This window comes from Fringilla coelebs (assembly GCF_963513975.1).
Source record: "Fringilla coelebs genome assembly, chromosome: 5".
Lineage (NCBI taxonomy): Eukaryota > Metazoa > Chordata > Aves > Passeriformes > Fringillidae > Fringilla > Fringilla coelebs.
In genome coordinates, this window is record NC_140033.1 from 10,076,654 (window position 1) to 10,095,164 (window position 18,511).

The 18,511-nt window shown below is 35.3% G+C and overlaps 1 protein-coding gene across 7 annotated transcripts in view; it reads left to right on the forward strand.

The window, feature by feature from the left end:
• The window catches only part of CACNA2D1 (calcium voltage-gated channel auxiliary subunit alpha2delta 1), a 353,676-nt gene that overhangs the window by 196,261 nt on the left and 138,904 nt on the right, over positions 1 to 18,511 (forward strand). For all 7 annotated transcript variants that reach the window (XM_084206726.1, XM_084206727.1, XM_084206730.1 and 4 more), the window contains exon 6: positions 14,845 to 14,974. In XM_084206726.1, coding sequence (XP_084062852.1) covers positions 14,845 to 14,974 — 130 coding nt within the window. The remainder of the gene's footprint in view (positions 1 to 14,844; positions 14,975 to 18,511) is intronic.

Here is an 18,511-nt window from a genome sequence, read left to right on the forward strand (position 1 = left end):
TTTGGTTTCCATTTTATTTCCAGTAACTCCATGTCTAGTTTATTCCTAAAACTTTTTTTTTTCTGTTTCCTTGTATCCAAGTAATCCACAACTTGACTGTACACTGAATGGCTCAATTGCTTAATTTTCATATATCCTAAATTCCTTTCCTAACATTTCTCTCATTTCCTCTTTGCATCTCGCTCCTTTTCCAAATTTCAATGTTTAATTTCTTGTTGAGGTTTTATAAACTTGTTCCTGGACAAGCTACAACAGTCTAAGGAAATTATTTTTTTACTGATTTGATGGAAAGAACTAAGTAAAACAAATAAAGAAATGTCTCTATGAAAGCAGCCACATATCATTGGTAGTCCCCAGTTTCCCTGTGATCCCTGGGCATTAATTGGGAGCAGCCAGCTGTATCTCCTGGCAGGAGCTGTGTCCCTACTTAGCACAAGTGATTTATTAGACGCTGCCTTCATGCAGTCTCACACTGGCTTGCAGTCATGGCTAACAGAGCTGTGCTCCTTGTGCAATTATTGATCACACACTAAGTGATAGTAGCATGTTTTCTTTTCTTTTACTGAACTGAACTAACTTGGAGGCTCTAAAATTATGGGTCCCTTTGGACAGTAAATATCTGCACAAAGTGTGAATTCAGAATTGTGACTAGGAGTCCATGTGTGGGTTCCACTAGACTAAAAATCCAGAACTTTCCTATGGTTTATTTTAAAACAAATACATTTATTTATTAGTTTATAATAAAGAAGGAAGAAATCTTTTAAAACAATAAGCTGTCAGTGCCATATGGTTTAGGAACTTTTCCTAATTCAGTGATGCCTTGTTATTTTGGAATAATTTGTGAAACATTAGCTCTCTTTGAGCTTAAACTGCAGCATAAATACAGCTATCAAGTTGGGGCTTTTTAAATACTGATAAAAATTGCATCTACATCAAATTGAAAGCTATTGTAAAAATATGAAAGGATAATTGGTTTTGAATGTAAATTCTTCAGAAAAATAATGGTGTGTTTTAACAAACATTTTAGAAAACAAGACAATTTCCTCCCCTCCACTTTTCTTTTTTCTTTTGTTTTGTTTTTTGGTTGGATTTTTTTGTTGTTGACACATTTTGTTTGGTTGTTTTGTTTTTTTTTTTTTCCTTTTAAAATATAAAGTGAAGAATAAATATTGGGCAGAAGTAAGCAGAGACAAGAATGGTTATCTTAAAGGCATGCTCGTTGTGGGTCTGCTTCTTCCCAAGAAGAGACTTAGAGATTTAAAAGGCATTGACAGTGGCTTTGGAAGTTTATTCAGTCTCTGCTTATAGCCAAGTCTTGCTTTTTCTACTGCTTTATGGTATCAAGGTTGAAAAATCTGTTTATATGTCCACCCATGATTAATTTAGTAAAAAGAAGTCTATTAATGAAATATCCCAGGTTTACTTGTAAACAAGTCTGAACCTACCATGCATTTGATCAGGGAAATGCTGTTTTGTTTTTTTGTTTCCCTCCAGCCACAAGAATTTGGGAGTTTCCTGGCTTTTCCACTCATAACATACATTGAAAATGACAGAATTATTTAATTTCCACCAGTATGATATTTTGTGTATTTAATAACTGGGCATCAGAAAATAAAAATGTCCTCTGTATGCCAGTGTTTCAGGAGTTCTGTGTTGGGTCAGGTGGAGCCCTTGAGGGGGAGATGGCACCTGAATGTGGTCAGTTTGGAAGAGCATCAGGAGCTGAGGTGGGCAAATGGGGAACTCTGTGGTCCAGTCTCAAAGGTGGAAGGTATAAAAAGACTTCTACAGACTGAAAGAGTGATGCCAGATTTCTGCAAGTGCAGCAGCTGCCAGCTGTTGGATTGAAAAGTGAGACTGATCTAATGACTGGCCCTGGCACTACAGAGAAAGCTGGGACAGGGTCTGCTTTTGCATCTCATCCAATAGATACAGATTTTCTCTGTCTTTTCAAGGTCTTTAAACCTGATTCTGATAAGAGAGTAAGAGTAGTTCTGTCATATGTAAGAGTAGTTCTGTCTCTGTGCTTTCACAGTGTCTGGATGCCAGCATGCAAATACCCAAATCAATATCCTACCACCTGGGTTTAGCTAATGGTGGACTTCAAAGCATCAGGTTTTTTCTGAGAGAAAGCTACCAACATTCCAGTATTTCACAGACAGTGAAGGATAGGTATTTCCAGTAAGAAATTTGTCTCAAATCATTTAGGATGAGCTTAGGTGCTGAGCTGTAGAGGATCTAGATTCCTTTTGCAATAAGGCAGCCCAGCAAGAGTGACCAGCTGACTTCCTTATCTCCCTTAGGTCTCTTATTCCCTCTGTTTTCATTGCATGACAACCAATATGGTTTGACATTACTGTCACAGCTATGATGTGTTGCATTTCTTTTCATCTTCTCTTTGTCCTTCACTGCTTCAATACTGAAGAAATTTTAAAAATGAGTCATAAGGAATTTCTGCTATTCTCATTTATGATGAGTAAATGGGCAAAGTCTATGTCGTAGAGATTGGAAAACCAAGTTAGATAACACTATATTAATTGTGATTTGCACACCCCTGCAAGAAGGTGCCAACAAGTAGGTGTTGTACACATAGCATATCTCTGTAGAGCTTATTTTTATGATTGCTGTTCTTCATGTGTCTAAGTTGCACCTATTTTTAGATTTAATTTCTTCTCTGTCTGAACATACCAAGGTTTTCAACCAGCCCATATTAAGGAATACTTATACATATTTACATACCTAGTTCTTATATTTTCTGTTTGTCATATCTCTTGATGGTATGTGGTAGCATTAAGCATTTGAAAATTTCATTGGAAAACACAATTTAGTTCTTGTTCTAGACAATTATTTTTTTACATTCCTGGAGAATGATGATACTAAAATGGGCTAGTGACTAAATTTGTAAATGGATTGAAATATTAACTGGGTGTTGTTTGATGCAGATATTTTGAATTTGAATTTTTTGAGAACTTGGACTGTGTCTTTCCAGGTACTCTGATTCTTAGAAATATGGCATGGATTCTATTGAGTTTTTGTTTGTTTTGGTTCCTCATTTAAATGTAATGGGTATTAGCTGTACAGAAAAATGCCTTATTCTACCCTTTTATTTTTTTAGATGTAGAGGACACAGTTTGACAGGGTAGTTTGCTCTTAAACTGATCTAGACCATGAGAGGGAAAGAAATCTGTGCTAATGTAAATTATTATATCTTTCATAATGAAAGACTGTCAGAGTAGGACTGGTGATGGACCAGTGTAAGTAACATTTTGATAACTTTAGAGAAGTTTCATTTGTATAAAAACTTCTGATCTGTAGTAAATGACAAATTTTTCAGCTAGATTTTCATTTTAATTCTATATATATCTTGAAAACAAACCTATAGCTTTTGATACAGGAATTAATATTGCTTGGAACTGTTGCTTGGAATTAATACTTAAAGTCTATAATAAACCTAACATTTTATGAAATGAGGACAGAAAATTTGATATGTTTACATAGACTCCTTTACTCATTCCATTTTCTGGAAGAACTCCCTAGTTGTACTTTTTGGTGGCTGAGATTATTCCAAGTCTCTTTCCTGTGCTTCCCAAATATGCAACATATTCATAAATTTTATAACTTATTGTGTTCTAGATAACATAGAACATACTTTGGTACATATGTTGAAATAGTTTAATTTGAATGAACATGTTTTAAAATTAACCACCATTAAAAGGTAGATCCATATTTTATCTTTTTTTAAATGTATTTAATTTACTTGTACTGCAGAGTCTTGCTTCTTGTGCATTGTGGTGTATAACAAAAATAGTATTTATGGCCAAAATACACACTTCTTTCTGTAGTGAAGCTTCTGTTATAGAAATAATTCTGTTACAAGACAATGCACAGGATTTTATCTTTCATATATGGGAAGGAGTCAGTAAGCAGCAAAACCATATTTTTATGGTTTTATCTTTCATCTGTTGCTCTCCATTGCACTTGGAGAATGTTCAAATTGTTCATTCTCCAACTTTCATCTGTTCATTCTTTATATACAAGAGGACTTACTAATATTAGTAATTTCATGGTATTTTGGCCTCCATATTTTTTAGTAAAATTTGAGTGTTCTTGCTGGACTCATTTCTTTCTCACATCAGGAATCCTGTGTTATCTGACAGAGTGATTTGGATGCCATTCTTTGGAAACCATTGGAACTGATAGTGAGGGCATGATTGACTTTGTCTGCCTTAGTACCAAGGCTTTTTTGCATTTTTTAAAGGGGAATGAGTTCCTTTTACCAAGTATCATTCCTAGGTCTTTCCACTTCAAGGTCTTACAGGTAAGCTTGAGTACAGCCCACCGGGGAAAAAAGGGATTCCTTTGAGCTTCCTATTGCAATTATAGTGATCTATTGCCACAGGAAGCAGAGGTTTTTACTTTTATTTTTTTCTTTTCTTATCTTTTTTTTTTAGTACTATGATTAAAAAAGTAGGTGTCAGGTTTATATTCCTTTATTCAAATTTGTGCAAGTCTTCCCTTCTCCCAAATGAATATATGTTCAAGCTTGAAATGAAAAATACATGATAATGAAATAAATGACTGCCCCAAAGCTATCTCCCACCTATCTGTGAAACAGAGTTATGAAATAATAATGGCAAGAGTGATAACTGTAGTTGCCAGTGTCCTAAAAAATATGGGACTGTTCTTAATGGGGAGAGTCCTACCTTGAAGGCAAATTTGCACTAAAGAGCAGTGCTTGAAGTCTCCCCATGGAGGCTGAGTTTATACCACATCAAAGATCAGAATTCGGCCCTAAAGCTGGTGATTCATCAGTTTAATGGAAGATTTCTTGCTTCAGGATATTTCCTACTGATATCAAATGCAAGAGTGATAGCAATTGCAGTGAATGCAGTGTAATTGTTTATTGGTAAATAAAAACAGGACCAAAAGCTGAACTTGTCACAGGATGTTTATAGTATTTCAGGCAGTGATTTTGAGCAAGCACTTTCTTGCCAGATCCCAGTGCTGTGTGAGTGTTCTGATGTGTTGCTTTGAAATGTGTGGGTCACATTGACACTTTAAAGTTGTACAAAACAAAACAAATGACTCATTCTGATGTTTTCATATGACTGATTGAAGGTGGAGGTAGGCTTTGAAAATTCCAAGTCAGATAAAGAATCCTGGAAAGGACCAGTTACAATATTTTAATATTCAAATGGAGTTCTCTGTGGTGATGTGGTGCAATGTAGGTGATGAAATGCAGGTCCTGTTCCTGCCCTGCCCCTGACTGCAAACAGGAGCATTCCTGAAGCAGCTGATGCAATCTGCAAAGGGCCAGATCACATTCCCTGGCCCTTCCACCCAGCCATTCTCAAAATGTTCTGTCCCTTTTGATTTTTGGAGAATAGGTGGGAAAAAAAAACCAGATTGAAGGAGACAATCATATCTATTATGATCAACAGAGTTGAAATATCTTCCAGAGTTTTTGGTTTTGGTGTGTAAAACAGGACATTAAAGGTATTATTGCAGCTCTCTTTATAGTGTGTATTGAAAATAAATTTTAATCCAGTGGGAAATCACATTGCCCCAACCTAAAAATATTGGAACTCAAACATCAGCTAACCTTTTACGTAAGAATTTTAATTTGCTGACATTTTCAAAACTCTTTCAAAATCTGCAGATTGACCTATGTCTTCTTCCTTTTGGTTACATTTTCTTTTTCTTAGCTTTTTTTTTGGTTTTTTGTTTGTTTTGTTTTTGTTTTTGTTTGTTTGTTGTTTTGTTGGTTTTGGGTTTTTTTGTTTTGCTTTTTTTTTTGTTGGCTTTCTTCTGATATGATTCTTTACTTGGGAAGATTCTCTTTCTTAAACTTCTCTTAGTTTCTGTGAATGCTATCCTTCTGCATTTTTGCACTGTTAGGATTTCACCATACTAGCATTTTAAAAAGTCATAAAAATAGTCTTATGGCTATAGTCTAATCTATATATTAGTCTAATAGTATTATGGCATTTTACTTAAATTATGGTAGGGTGTTCAGTCTGCAGGGAAAATCTGTGGTCCATAGGTCAGCTCATGGTTTAGTGTTACCCACTGCCTTTGTCTACCTAGATACAGCTGTCAGTTATTTAGTGAAAAGCTGCATTAAATTTTTTGTGACCATGAATTAGCCTGTGATGTTTATATAGTTCCTAAGCCCGTTAGTGGAGAAAAAAATAGATTAGGAGCCCTTCTGGAGGGCATGTAGTCCAACCTTCTTCTCAAAGAAAATTTGTGCTGTTCTTTATGCTGTTATTGACACAAAAGAAGGTAGAAATGAAGGAGAAGGAGCAATAACAAATTGGTGTGCTGCAGGATGTACAAAATCTAGACCTAGCAAGTATGACTGAAGATAAGAATGAACTGTGAAACAGGATCAGCTGATGGCTTAGCAAAGCATGGCAAAGACAACTGCATCAGATGAAAAAAATCTAATTAATTAAATGTTCACATTCAGTTGGTATTATAAATAATTCCCAATGAAGCATTAAGATGATTTAACAGTTCTTGTTCTCCAGGGATATGATCTTTAATCAGATGTGGGGGTAGTAAAAGGTAGACAGAGTAATTTATACCAATAAGAGAAGAACAGTTCCTAGTTTGAAATTTAATTGGGTGATGTATGAAAAATCTAAATTCTCTAGAGTGCATTTTGGTTTTGAAATTTAGATGACTAGGTATTTTACAGGACTTTTGTCAACAATGGATTTTTTTTTTTATTCTATTACATATGTTTGAGTACACTCATGGGATGTGAAAGATCAGTGAGGGAGGCTATGAAATTTAAAGAATTTTTTTTGTTTCTTTGACTAATAACTAACTAGGTTTTTTCTGAACTTTTAGTAGCATTTAAATCAGTTGAAGGGAGATTTGCTTTTCTTCTAGTATGATCTTATATTCCCACAGTTGTCTAATGACATTATCTTATCCAGTCAAGCCACTGCTACAGTCAGTGCTGAAATAGGTTGCTCTGTGCAGCACCTGATTATTTAAGGGCAGGCAGGAAGATCTCTCTTGGTGAACACCTTGGTGACAAAGCCCTGAGTTTTCCCAGACCATCACCCCATGTGGAAGAGGACCAGGGTGGGACACTCAGGTGGGATTCCATGTCATGATCCCCAATCTCATGTCCAGGATAGATAACCCAGGAAGGATATGGAGATGTTGCCTGAACCTTCAGGAATGGAAGGGATGGAGTTAGAGACCTCTGAGGCTACTCAGACATATGTGTGTCCATGGGAGCAGTCATGTATCCAGGGGTGCTGGTGTCATTATGAGGCAGCTCTCCATCATCCCTGAAACACTCCGGGACCTGGAGAGGTTTTCATTGACCTCAGGGTGGGGAAGTCACATTTATCTTTAGGAAGATAAATAAGTCTTACATTTCTTATGTGCTTAAATATTTAAATACACATTTCATTTTACCTGTCATTGTAGCTCAAGAGAAAATAGGACAGGGCAGGAATGAATTTTTGCATACTGATATTACTACAGCAGTCTGTGTAGATTTGTAGTGAAGGTCACATGCAATCTGTAATAATTTAAAAAAGAAATTTTCATCAATTCCTTTATTACTATATTTTAATCTTAAGGGTTTTTTTCTTAGCTTATCGAAAAATGATACCTTATAAATGTTCATTTTTGAAAGAAATTAAGAAAATTATAGAAATATATAATTACCTGAATTGGGGTATTTAAGGCACCCTCATAGATGTAATGTCAACTCTTTTAAACAAAAGCAGACTTCCAGAAGGTTGGACTTCTATTTTGAAAATCTTTCCACCTGAAGAAATTGGGAAAACCCAGATGTTTTAATCTGTTTTTCTAGAATATAATTCATTGAAATGTTACAATATTTTCACAAGATCATAAAATAATTTTGATTTGAAGGAACTTTTAAAGTTCATCTACTCCAATCCCATGCAATAAGCAGGGACATCATCAACTAGATAAGATTGCTCAGAGACCAAACCAACCCGACCTTGAAAGTTTTCACAGATGGAAGCATCTACCACTTCTCTGGCAACCTTTCCCAGTGTTTTCCCACCCTCAGCTCTCAATACTTCTTCCTTATATCATGTCTGAATCTGACCTCTTTCAGCTGTAAACTATTACTCTTTGTCTTATATCAAGAGACCCTGCTAAAAAAAGTCTTTCACCAAATTTTTAGGTCTTTATATCTGATCAAATCATTTCATCAAAGATTCATTACTTCATGAAACCAAAATCATGAAGCATTGAATTCTGTGAATAGGTCAAAATACAAATAAAAAGAAAACACTATTATTTTTAGGATATATAATAATTTTTTTGCCTATCTAAAAGTTCTCATCAGAAGCTGTGAACCATAAAAGTCAGATAAATGAATGCACAACCTCCCCACGTGGTTTTGTGCCATCCATAAAATATCATATAGACTTGTATACAGTAGACAGGGACAAGCCTGTAGGTAGCTGTATAGAAATTATCATAGAAAAAAGATATCTGTATTATAAATTAGCCTAAGAGGCAAATAAATACTTTTAAATTATTTTGACTTTGTATTTGGTACATACTGATATTATTCTGTTGGCAGAATGCTGGAAATTAAACTACTTCTATAAGAGAATTTATCTTTTTTTTAAATATCAATACTCAATCCAGAGTTCCATTTGTTTTATCATTGACTTAGAGTAACTGATCCATTAGAAGCATATGGAAACATTGCAAACACTGAAAGCAACTCTTATCTGTATTAAATATAATGGCCCCTGAGGATGACACATTGAAAAGCAAATATAACTTATTTCCTTACTAAATTCCCTCCTAGTTCCCTTTCTGAAGCTACCCAGACCCTACTTATATTTGAAAAAAAAAAAAAATTCTTATGTTTATATATGTGAATATGCATATGTTTATAGTCTTATATTTAACACTTCCTTGTTGTATAACAGAAAAATATTTTGGTTCTTCTGAGCCAACTGTTTTCTTGTTTTAGTTGTAAGTCCTTTAAATATTTTGTCCCTAAAAGAAGGCAGAAGGATGTCACTTAAATCATCATGTTGCAAAGGGAAGACCTGAGTCCCCCACTGACACAGAGTGAAAACAAAATAAACTCTTCACAGTTCCGTCACAACCACCTGAATGCTCTCAGCAGACTTCCCACAGCTGGAAAATCACAGCTAGTGGAAAGGAAATAAAAAATGTTATCAGGAGGCAATGCTCTCATTACATTATCTGAAATGCAGTAAAAGTGCTGTGGCTATTAGAAATTCATTCTAGCTGCTCTTCAAAACTAACTCCAAGTCCTTAGAAGAGCTGTCCCCAGCCCTTGCTTGCTGCAGGCATTTGCTGAGCTGTGTGCTTCAAGCAATGTCCCATTTTCCTCTCTCTGTTAGGGCAACTTTAACTTTTTAACGGGGCCACAAGCATTTTCAGAGGGGCTTTGTACATGGTTCTACTGGATTATTTTCCTCAGGGGGGAAAAAAACATGGAAAACAGCAAAACTAACTAAAGCAGAAAAATAATAAAAGAGTACAGAACTGAGCATAGGAGAAATTCTGGGCTTATTTTGTATGTAACGGTTTCATTTGTACAGAGTAGATCTGGGAGATAGTTAAAAGAAGTGAGCCCCAATTGTTTAAAAATTTACATTTAGAAATTTCAGCAGATATTCAGAAATAAAAACCAGGTTAAAAGCTAGAGATGAAAATATAAAACTTCCAGAATTCTGCAAGGTAAGACTGGAAGAAATCACTGAGGAAGAAATTTGGGTATTTATTATTTACAACTATTATAATTCCATCTCTACAATCATTCTTTAAAATGATGGTGGTGGTAGGGAGAGTCAGGTTTTGTGCAGAACACAGTCCCTGGATATGAAGGCAATGGAAAATACTAGCAACCAATTCTTTTCTGCTTTACATAAATATGAAAGCAGGCAGGTGTCATTGTTAATGGCTGAATATCAGTTCAGGAATTGAAAGAAATCTACTTTGATTCTTTCATCATAATGCTAAATCTGTTTTGATGCTTTGGGCAACTTCTAAATTGTTCCTGAAGATAATCTGCTTTCAGAAAACAACTGAAGATTGCTTCACTTTGGTGCTGAGTTTTTTTGTGTCTTGCTGATGTTTTGGGGTCTTTTTTTTTGCAAATAGTGTCAGCTTTCTGGTTGTGAGTTTTCAACACCTGCAAAAAGCAAAAATAACTTTTATACTAATGGAAAAGCCTTCTCATTTTCACAATAACCAGTATTTTTCAACTAAATGAAAATTTATTACTAGAGATAGAAAATCTACTCATCTTCTTACAGCTGTGATGATGGAAAGTAACTGAATGCTGTGGAAAGAAGTCAGGATAAATTTGGCTGCAGTGAAATGGACAGCTAGACTATGTCACAAATCCTTTAAATTATCTTTGCTTTAATGGATGCTTTTTAGACAAATCATTTAGTAAAACTTCTTGGCATAAAGCTTCCAGTTAACTCATGTAAATACATTAATTTATGTTCAGAAAGCCCTCTAGAGAGAAGTTGCATTTATTCTGCTGTGTACTTGGCTTAAAAAAAGATGCAGAAGGTACCCTCCAGTTTATTGGACATCATGCCAAGAAAGATTTAGAAATAATCACAAAGAATAGCTGCAAAAAACCAAAAAAACTTATTTCTTGTGTTTTAGCTGCTATATCAATTTCCTTTTATACTGATGGTGAATGACAGACACATAAAAAACCCCAACTTTATTTATTAACCAAAGGAAAAAAAAAAGCCTTAAAATGGCACAAATGTGAACTGAAAAGAGAAATGAATTTTATCTACCTCTCAAGGGAGGAAGAAATTGGTCTGGAAATTCATTGCAACGAAATGAGTGAGTTATTTTGCTGACTGTCAGTGGTAGGTAACAATGTAATGCAATAAGTGAAGGCCAGGTTTGAATAGACAGAAAATTAATCTTCAGCCCCTCTCTCCTGTGGGATTTTTCTGTGCCAGTATTGATTGCATTTCAGCTCCTGACTTGAGAGAGAAATTGGTTGGAGGTGCGTTTTAATTATATTCACATGCTGGATCACTTTCCATCAAAATAGGTGTTTTGCTCCTTTTCTGAGAACAAAGTTTAACTGTGTATAAAACTGTACCAACTGACACCACAATCTGTCAGGCTTTTCATTGAAGTGCAAGATTAAAATAATTAATAGCATTGAGGTTTTCCTTTTTAATCATTCCTTTTTTTCCTTTTCTTTTTTTTCAGATTTAAGCTACTTGAAAATCAAAAGTAAATGCAAATTAAAACCAAATAAATTTATTTTCTATAGAAGAATCCACTATAGTATAAATTTCTTGTCAGGAGCACTAGTTTGCAATAATGGATTCTGATACTTACCTGTTGTGTACAGAACTAGTTCAGACACCTTTAGATTTACAGAACAAATTGTTCCTAAGTGAGGGTAACTTTGGAATTTTAACAGGATTTTGTTATTTTTTTGTCTTTGGCTTTTGGGCAGATTGATGCGTTGTTTCAGTGTCAGAGCTCTACATCACAAAATATTCCCACAGGTCAACAAGAGCAGTGTGAAAGCATCTACATTACTTTATGTAGTTTTAAATCCATTGCCTGCATTAATGAAGTTGAGAAGTTTTTAGATTAATGTTTTTTGATTGGTAGCATAGAATATTGGTAGGAATAACAGCAGAGTCAGTCACAGTCTTTTTCAGGGGGACCTGTGTGTGTGTGCTATTAGAAATGTGAGAAGTAGATTTTTTAAATTTTAGTTATTTTACTTTTTTTTTTTTTATTTTAAGGCATTCAGGTCATAATTAATTAAGTGGTTTCGATTTCAACAAAGTTTAATCAGATTTTGGCAGTAGACATGAAGCTTCTTTCAGAGCATATGAGTGAATGGAAGGACTGAAAGGTTGTAGTTATTAATTGGAATGAAATTGCAATATCAATGAGAAGAAACATGATCATTTTGTGTTGTCATGCTTCAGGAATTTCAAGCAAAAATCTAAATATATTGTAGTACAAAAACTTCCGTGCAAGACCTGCTAAGATGGATTGGATGGAAAAATGTGTGATACTTGGGATTGCTTTTTGTAGGACCAGAACTTTGATGAACTTTGGCTAGTCAGTCCATTCTAGCTCAGGATATTCTTTGATTCTATGTGCACACCCTCTCTCTTTTACCATACCCATTCCCTCCCATATATTTATTGTGGAAATTTAGTTGAAATAAATACTTTGACATTCACTCATTCACTTATTTTACGGTGGTTATGTGGCCTCATGGTCCCCAATTATTTTCTGAAGTGTATTGTGAAAGCCTTGAGGGTTTTTAGAACTAAGACTGTTAGAATGTTTTTTTTAATCAAATGACTTTTCAACAGAAGGGAGATTTTGCCACATGAATGATTGTCTATTGCGATAGCATTTGCATACTTAGACAAATTCATTACTTTGAGTACCTTGAAGCTAAAAGATAACTTACGAAAAGAACTCCAGAATTTGTGTGAGGTTGTGCATGGAAAAAAACCTGTGGGATAATAAAGTAGCAGAAAAACACCCAAGCAAAAAACACAATGAAAACCTATGAAAAATTGAACTAAATTACATTGTCTGAAGCTGTCATAATGCTGTGTCATTTCAAAACATACAGTGCATAAACTGTTACTGATCCTGGCTTTAGTCTGCACCCTTCCAAGTAAGTTATAATGGATGTGAGCCTTGTCTTGCTGCTGGCTGCCCACAACGCTGTCTGTCACATTCTTCTGTACCATCACCCCCCTCCAGCAGTGTAGGGGTGAGAAAATAAGACCATAAAAGACTCATGGATTGAGATAAAAGACAGTTTAATAAGGAAAAGCAAAGTCCAAACACTGAAGCAATGGAAATCAGAGATTTATTCTTTACTTACCACCAGCAGGCAATGTCCAAACACTTTTGGGAAGTAGGATCTAAGGACACCGAGCAGTTGCTCCACAAATACTCCATCTTCATGATGTATGTTCCTTCTCTCCTCAATTCTCTGAGCTTGTAATATTGAGCATGATATCATTAGAAAGGAGTATCTCTGATCATCTTGGGTCAGCTGTGCTGGCTATGTCCCCTCCCCAACTTTTACTCATTCCCAGAATGGGGTTAAATACTTTACAACAAATTGACCTTGTCAGCATAAGATGTAGTAGCTATGCTGCATAAAAATAGTCAAACTGAGTATGCAGCTTCTTTTCTTCTGGAAGTTTAGTAGACTTGTGAGATTCATCTCACCTAATTCTAGACACTTGTATTGCTGACTTCTACATCTAGGTGATTTCCACTAGAGCTGCTTCTACAATCAATCAAAAGTAGGAGGCACTTCTAAAGCATGATTCATGTCATGGGAAAATAGGTGTCTAATTAGGATAAGATGAATTGCACTCTAAACACTCCCATTCCTCTTCATTCACCATGAAGGCAGCCTGCAGTGATGAGCACAACACTGCTGGGTTGTTGAAATCATGGCTGTCACCGGTTAGATGAGTTCTGCCCTTTGTATTTCCCAAATAAAACCAGTTCTTCAGAAACCACCCAGGTTTTTATGCTTACTTCAAGCAGCATTTGAACCTATACTTAGAATGCCATGTACTTGCTCTGTAACATTGAGATGAAGCAGATGAGAAAACATGGGCAGTTCCATTACCATTACATAGCATTGTGGATAAGCTAAAGTTTATCTGTCTACACTTAGATAACAGAGAAATAGATAAATAGATAGATAATAAATAAATAAGTGATAAATAAATAAATAGATCCATAAATAGATAAATAGAGGATAATAAGCAGAGTGGCCTCTGCACACACATGCCCAACTGACCATCAGGTGCTTCATTGTCAGCACTATTTATCAAGCATAGCTTATTTTCAAAAACTGATGACTCTACAGTATTAAAAATATCCTTATAATTGCCTCCAATAGCTGGCCTGAGTAATCATTCAGTATCAAAGCTGCTATATTAGTGCTTTAAGTGGAAGTCCACCCATGGCATGGAGCCTCTTGTTCCAGCTGCAGCAGAGAAAGCTGAAGACACTCCCACCTCCTCTTTGGCCTTCACTACCTCCTCTGTTCCACACTTCAAAAAAATCTCAGCTTTTCAAAATGGTTAAGAACTAGTATAAACTGAGTGAGTGAATTGTAAGGAATCAAGAAATGTGTATCAGGGTGCAGACAGGTGAGAAAAGATAGGAACCCAAGGCAGACAGGTGATGGTGAGCACTTGAGTATTTAGGGACCTTTCTCCTTGGACAGATGTAGCCAGTACATGGGATTTCACTGAGACATGCTTCAAATAAATCAATGAAAAACCTGATTCAATCAGAAATTCTAAGAAGGCTTAATTTCCTTGCTGTGTCTGGATGTACACCACTCTTGCTGAAAAATCTGTTTATGCAATGTATATGTGTGGTATCATTTTTATATTTGTGATTTGTGATATGATCTGCATAAGTAAAAAAAAGGTAATATTTAGGATTTTGTGCAAATTACTGCATGTAATAACAGGTAATTAATTTGCCTTTTGTTATGGTGCAAAAATTCCATACAGTTATGAAATTTAAGTGTGTAAGGTGTTAGGCTCATACTTTTCTTTTGCAGATCTTCATTTCACTGAAAGCACTGGGTAAATCAAAACTGAAAACAAACTATGCACAAATATTCCTCGACCTGGAGAAACGAATTGTGCTAATACAGATATGCAAAATGTTAGCAATGAAAGAAAAGCTATGATTGTTTTACCTAAAAAGAGAAAATGTGAGTGGCATTGTTTTTAACACATTTTTTAATATTTTGCCCTTTACATGTTTTTCTTTAAAAAGCCTGAAAAGAATGAAACTGAGTCTGGCAGCCAGAGAATCAGACCAGTATTTGAAGACGATCCTGTTTTCCGACGGCAAACATCTTACCAACACGCAGCAGTCCACATACCAACAGATATTTATGAAGGCTGTAAGTGGCATGTGAACAAAGTGATTTTATATTTTAATTCTAAGCTCATTATTTGTGTCCCATTCTTAAAACTATGTTTGTTTCCATTTTTAGTAGAGGTTTGCTGTTATTGTCACCATTACTTCTTTCAGTGCTACTTCACAGATGTGTCGTGTTAGAGATATGGTTAATTTTATGAATTGGTAGGTGCTGTAGTTAGAGATCCTTTAGGATTGGATCTGAATTTCACAAATGTAACTGGAGGTGAAACAAAACTCTTGCATATTCTGATGATCTGATCCATTCTTTCTCTGTGCTGTTCACATTTAATACAAACAATTCTTGACAGCTCTTCTTTACACTCTGTTTGGCCTCAGGCAGGGATGAGTTCTGAAAATATTTTTAAGTATCTCATGAGCTGGTACAGTTTAGGGAAATAACATGCTGTGTGAGCTGGTAGTACCAATATTTCATCCAGTGCATTTCTAGAATTGCAGTAACACAATGGCAGAGAATTTACATAAAATCTTTTTAAACTATGCAAAAAATAATATGCATATGCATATACAGATGAGGATTCTTTAATTGTATTTCAAAACTAAGTATTTATCTTTCAAGATAGAAATAAGTCCCTGTGCTCATCATCAAGAAAAATCTTTATACAACAAAAAGACATTTCAGCATTCAAAGGAGCTGCATATTTTTTAAAAGGCGGGGAGAAAAATTAAATGGTATTTCTATTTTTAAGTTTTGATTTTTTTCATTTAAGGTCCTAATTTCAAGTATGCAGTCTTTTTCCTCTTTTAAGGTCTCATCAAGAGGAAAGAGACCCTAGTGTGACCTGAGCTTTTTTAAATTCATGGCCACAGTTGCGTGCAGCTTCCATAAATGGCACAGGGATGAAAATGGAAATGTCAGTATGATGGGGGAAAGAATCATAGTTGCTCGTACTCTTATATGGTGAGCTTGACTGACAGAGCTAAAGGATTATTCTGGGATTCTGGCTTTAATAAGTGCTAAAGTGTGCCTTAATTGCAGGATTAGAGAGAAGTGACAGGCCATTTCCTTTTTTTTTTCATTTTTTTGGAAGAGAATTGATACTTCACTGTTCAAATGTTGAAAAAACTCGTCTCCAATTATGAGGATATTTATAAATGCTGTGTGAACTTTGGAATAAGATTGTCATCATAACAGTACATAAAATGTTTTCTTGTTGTGTTGAATGTAACATTTTAAATGAAATTCCTGAGGACACATATCCCTTAAAAAATGTATACTATGTAATGTTACTGTACAGCCCATAAACCTGAAAAGGAAGACAGGTTATGATTTCCACAGGAAAGGTACAACTTTAGTATCAAATAAGATGATAATAGCAGAAAGAAATGCACATTTCTGGAAAGAGAAATGTATGTGCATGTGGAACGTATGTGGTTTGTGATTCTTGGGTCTGGTTTTTATATTAATTACCAGAGAGGTGGAAGCCTAGAAAATTACCAGAAAGTCTGTAATTCTATGTCAGAAAAATCATGATGTTGTATGTCTGGGTAACTTTTTCTTTCAGATGGAATCTTCAGAGATAACAGCTTGAGAATACCTAAAAGTGACAGATTTCATGTCAATAAACACAAAATGTTCACCAGGTTCTATTTTATAGTTACAAAGTTCATGTGTCATCTCAAACACAAGTGAGCAATTGTGAGGTAGTCATTCACCAACAGATTTCCAAAAGTAGAATTTAGTGTTGTTCTTTTCACATTATGATCTGCAAGCAATTTTTATACCTCTTGAAAGACAGATAAGGTGTCTTGAACACTGTTGTAATTTTTCTGCCTGTTCACAGGAGCTAACCTGTCATTTATTGGGAGGTTTCAGTGTCCACTATAACAGAGAGCAGCTGTACAGTTGAAAATGCTGGCTGCAATTCCTTGTATAAATCCCAATCTGCTTGGAAGCATTTGTAACGCAGGTATTACAAAGAATCCTTCTGAGAAGCAGTGGAAGAGACACAGTTCGAAAGTTTTACAGCTTGGAAGCCAATTTTTTTGACTGGATTAAGCCTTGGCAAGCAGATTTCATTTTTTCTCCTTTATTTTATATGCTTTGCAGGCGGTCAAGAGAAACAAAGAATTGCTCTTTGAATCTCACAGAACAGTTTTCAATGACTAGATATTTGACTTGCCTATTCCTCCTTGAGATTGGTTTTCACTTCTCTCTCCTCTTGCAGCAGCAGGTTCTTGTCTCTAGGGGAGAGGGACAATTACTGTTAGAGCCACATGTGGTCAGGATTTTCTCTTGGGCCTGTCAATCACACTTTTTCATATAATTAATTATTTTCTGTGTGAAACTAGGAATTTGACTCTTAACCATAGAATCACAGAATCATTAGGGTTGGAAGAGACTAATGTGCTATCCATTAAAATGTTTGCTATTAATGTTTCATTTCTATTGTGATTGTTGCTTATGATTATTAATGATTTTTAAAATTGAATCAATAATGAATTTCCGTCCACTTATACTTTTGAAATTGGAAAACTTTTTTTGTCTAATAATTCTTTAATGGTGCACAACCTACTTAAAATCTAGTGTGGTAGGTAAAATAACATCGTTTTCTTCCTACATATATAGTGATTTGCTTTGTTTGAAATATAGAGAAGAGATTCTTGTGAAGGAGTTTGTGTATTTCACCATAAAAATATGCGATACATCATAGCAAAAGATCCATTTTCTACAACCAGGTTATTACTTAGTGAGTTATTTGATTGTAGAAAGTATGAAAGCTGTTCCTTTTTATTATATTTTTTTTTATTTGCCTGGATCTTGTGCCAAAACCTATGCAGAGACAGGAGAAAGTCTAAGGAGTTAATTTACTTGCCTGTTTCTGAGGATTGAAGAAAGGAGGCAATCCCAAAAAAATGAACCAGATCAGACTTTTAATTCAGTATTTTTCAAGAGGCCAATTTAGGTTTTTAAATCTATCTGCAGCTGAAAACAGAACAGACCCTCAGGTCCTCTTTCTAACACATGCACTAGGAATTAGCCATGCATCTCCTATTAGTAATAGCTGAAGTCTTGTTTCTAAATCCTCATTAAAACTGTACCCTGCTTATCCCTAAGCAGAAATAGGAACTGCAGGCCAGAAGTAAGAGGAAATCCCTGGCAAGGTTGTCCTTCCCAGTGGATGCACCACATGTCCTCTTTGTCTGGGATCCTCTCTCCCCATCTGCTGCAGGGATTCCTCTGGGTCTGTGTCTGCACTGGTGTTACGGTTTGAGGTGAGGTGTTAGCAAAGCACACAAACCAGGTTTGCTTTTTTCTGTGTGGTTGTTCCTGCTTTACTCCCCTTAAATCAGAAATAGTGCTTCCACATGTCACTCACTACTTGATTAGTGTGCAAGAGCTGATTAAAGTGTCAGGTTGAAAGTAATATGTCATGAACATGACAACATGACTTTGATTATATTTGGACAGCAACCAGCAAGAAAAAAGGGCTTCCCTTCTCTGAAGCCATCAAACCAGGCATAAATATTGAGTTTCAAGTAATTGATGGTTCATATA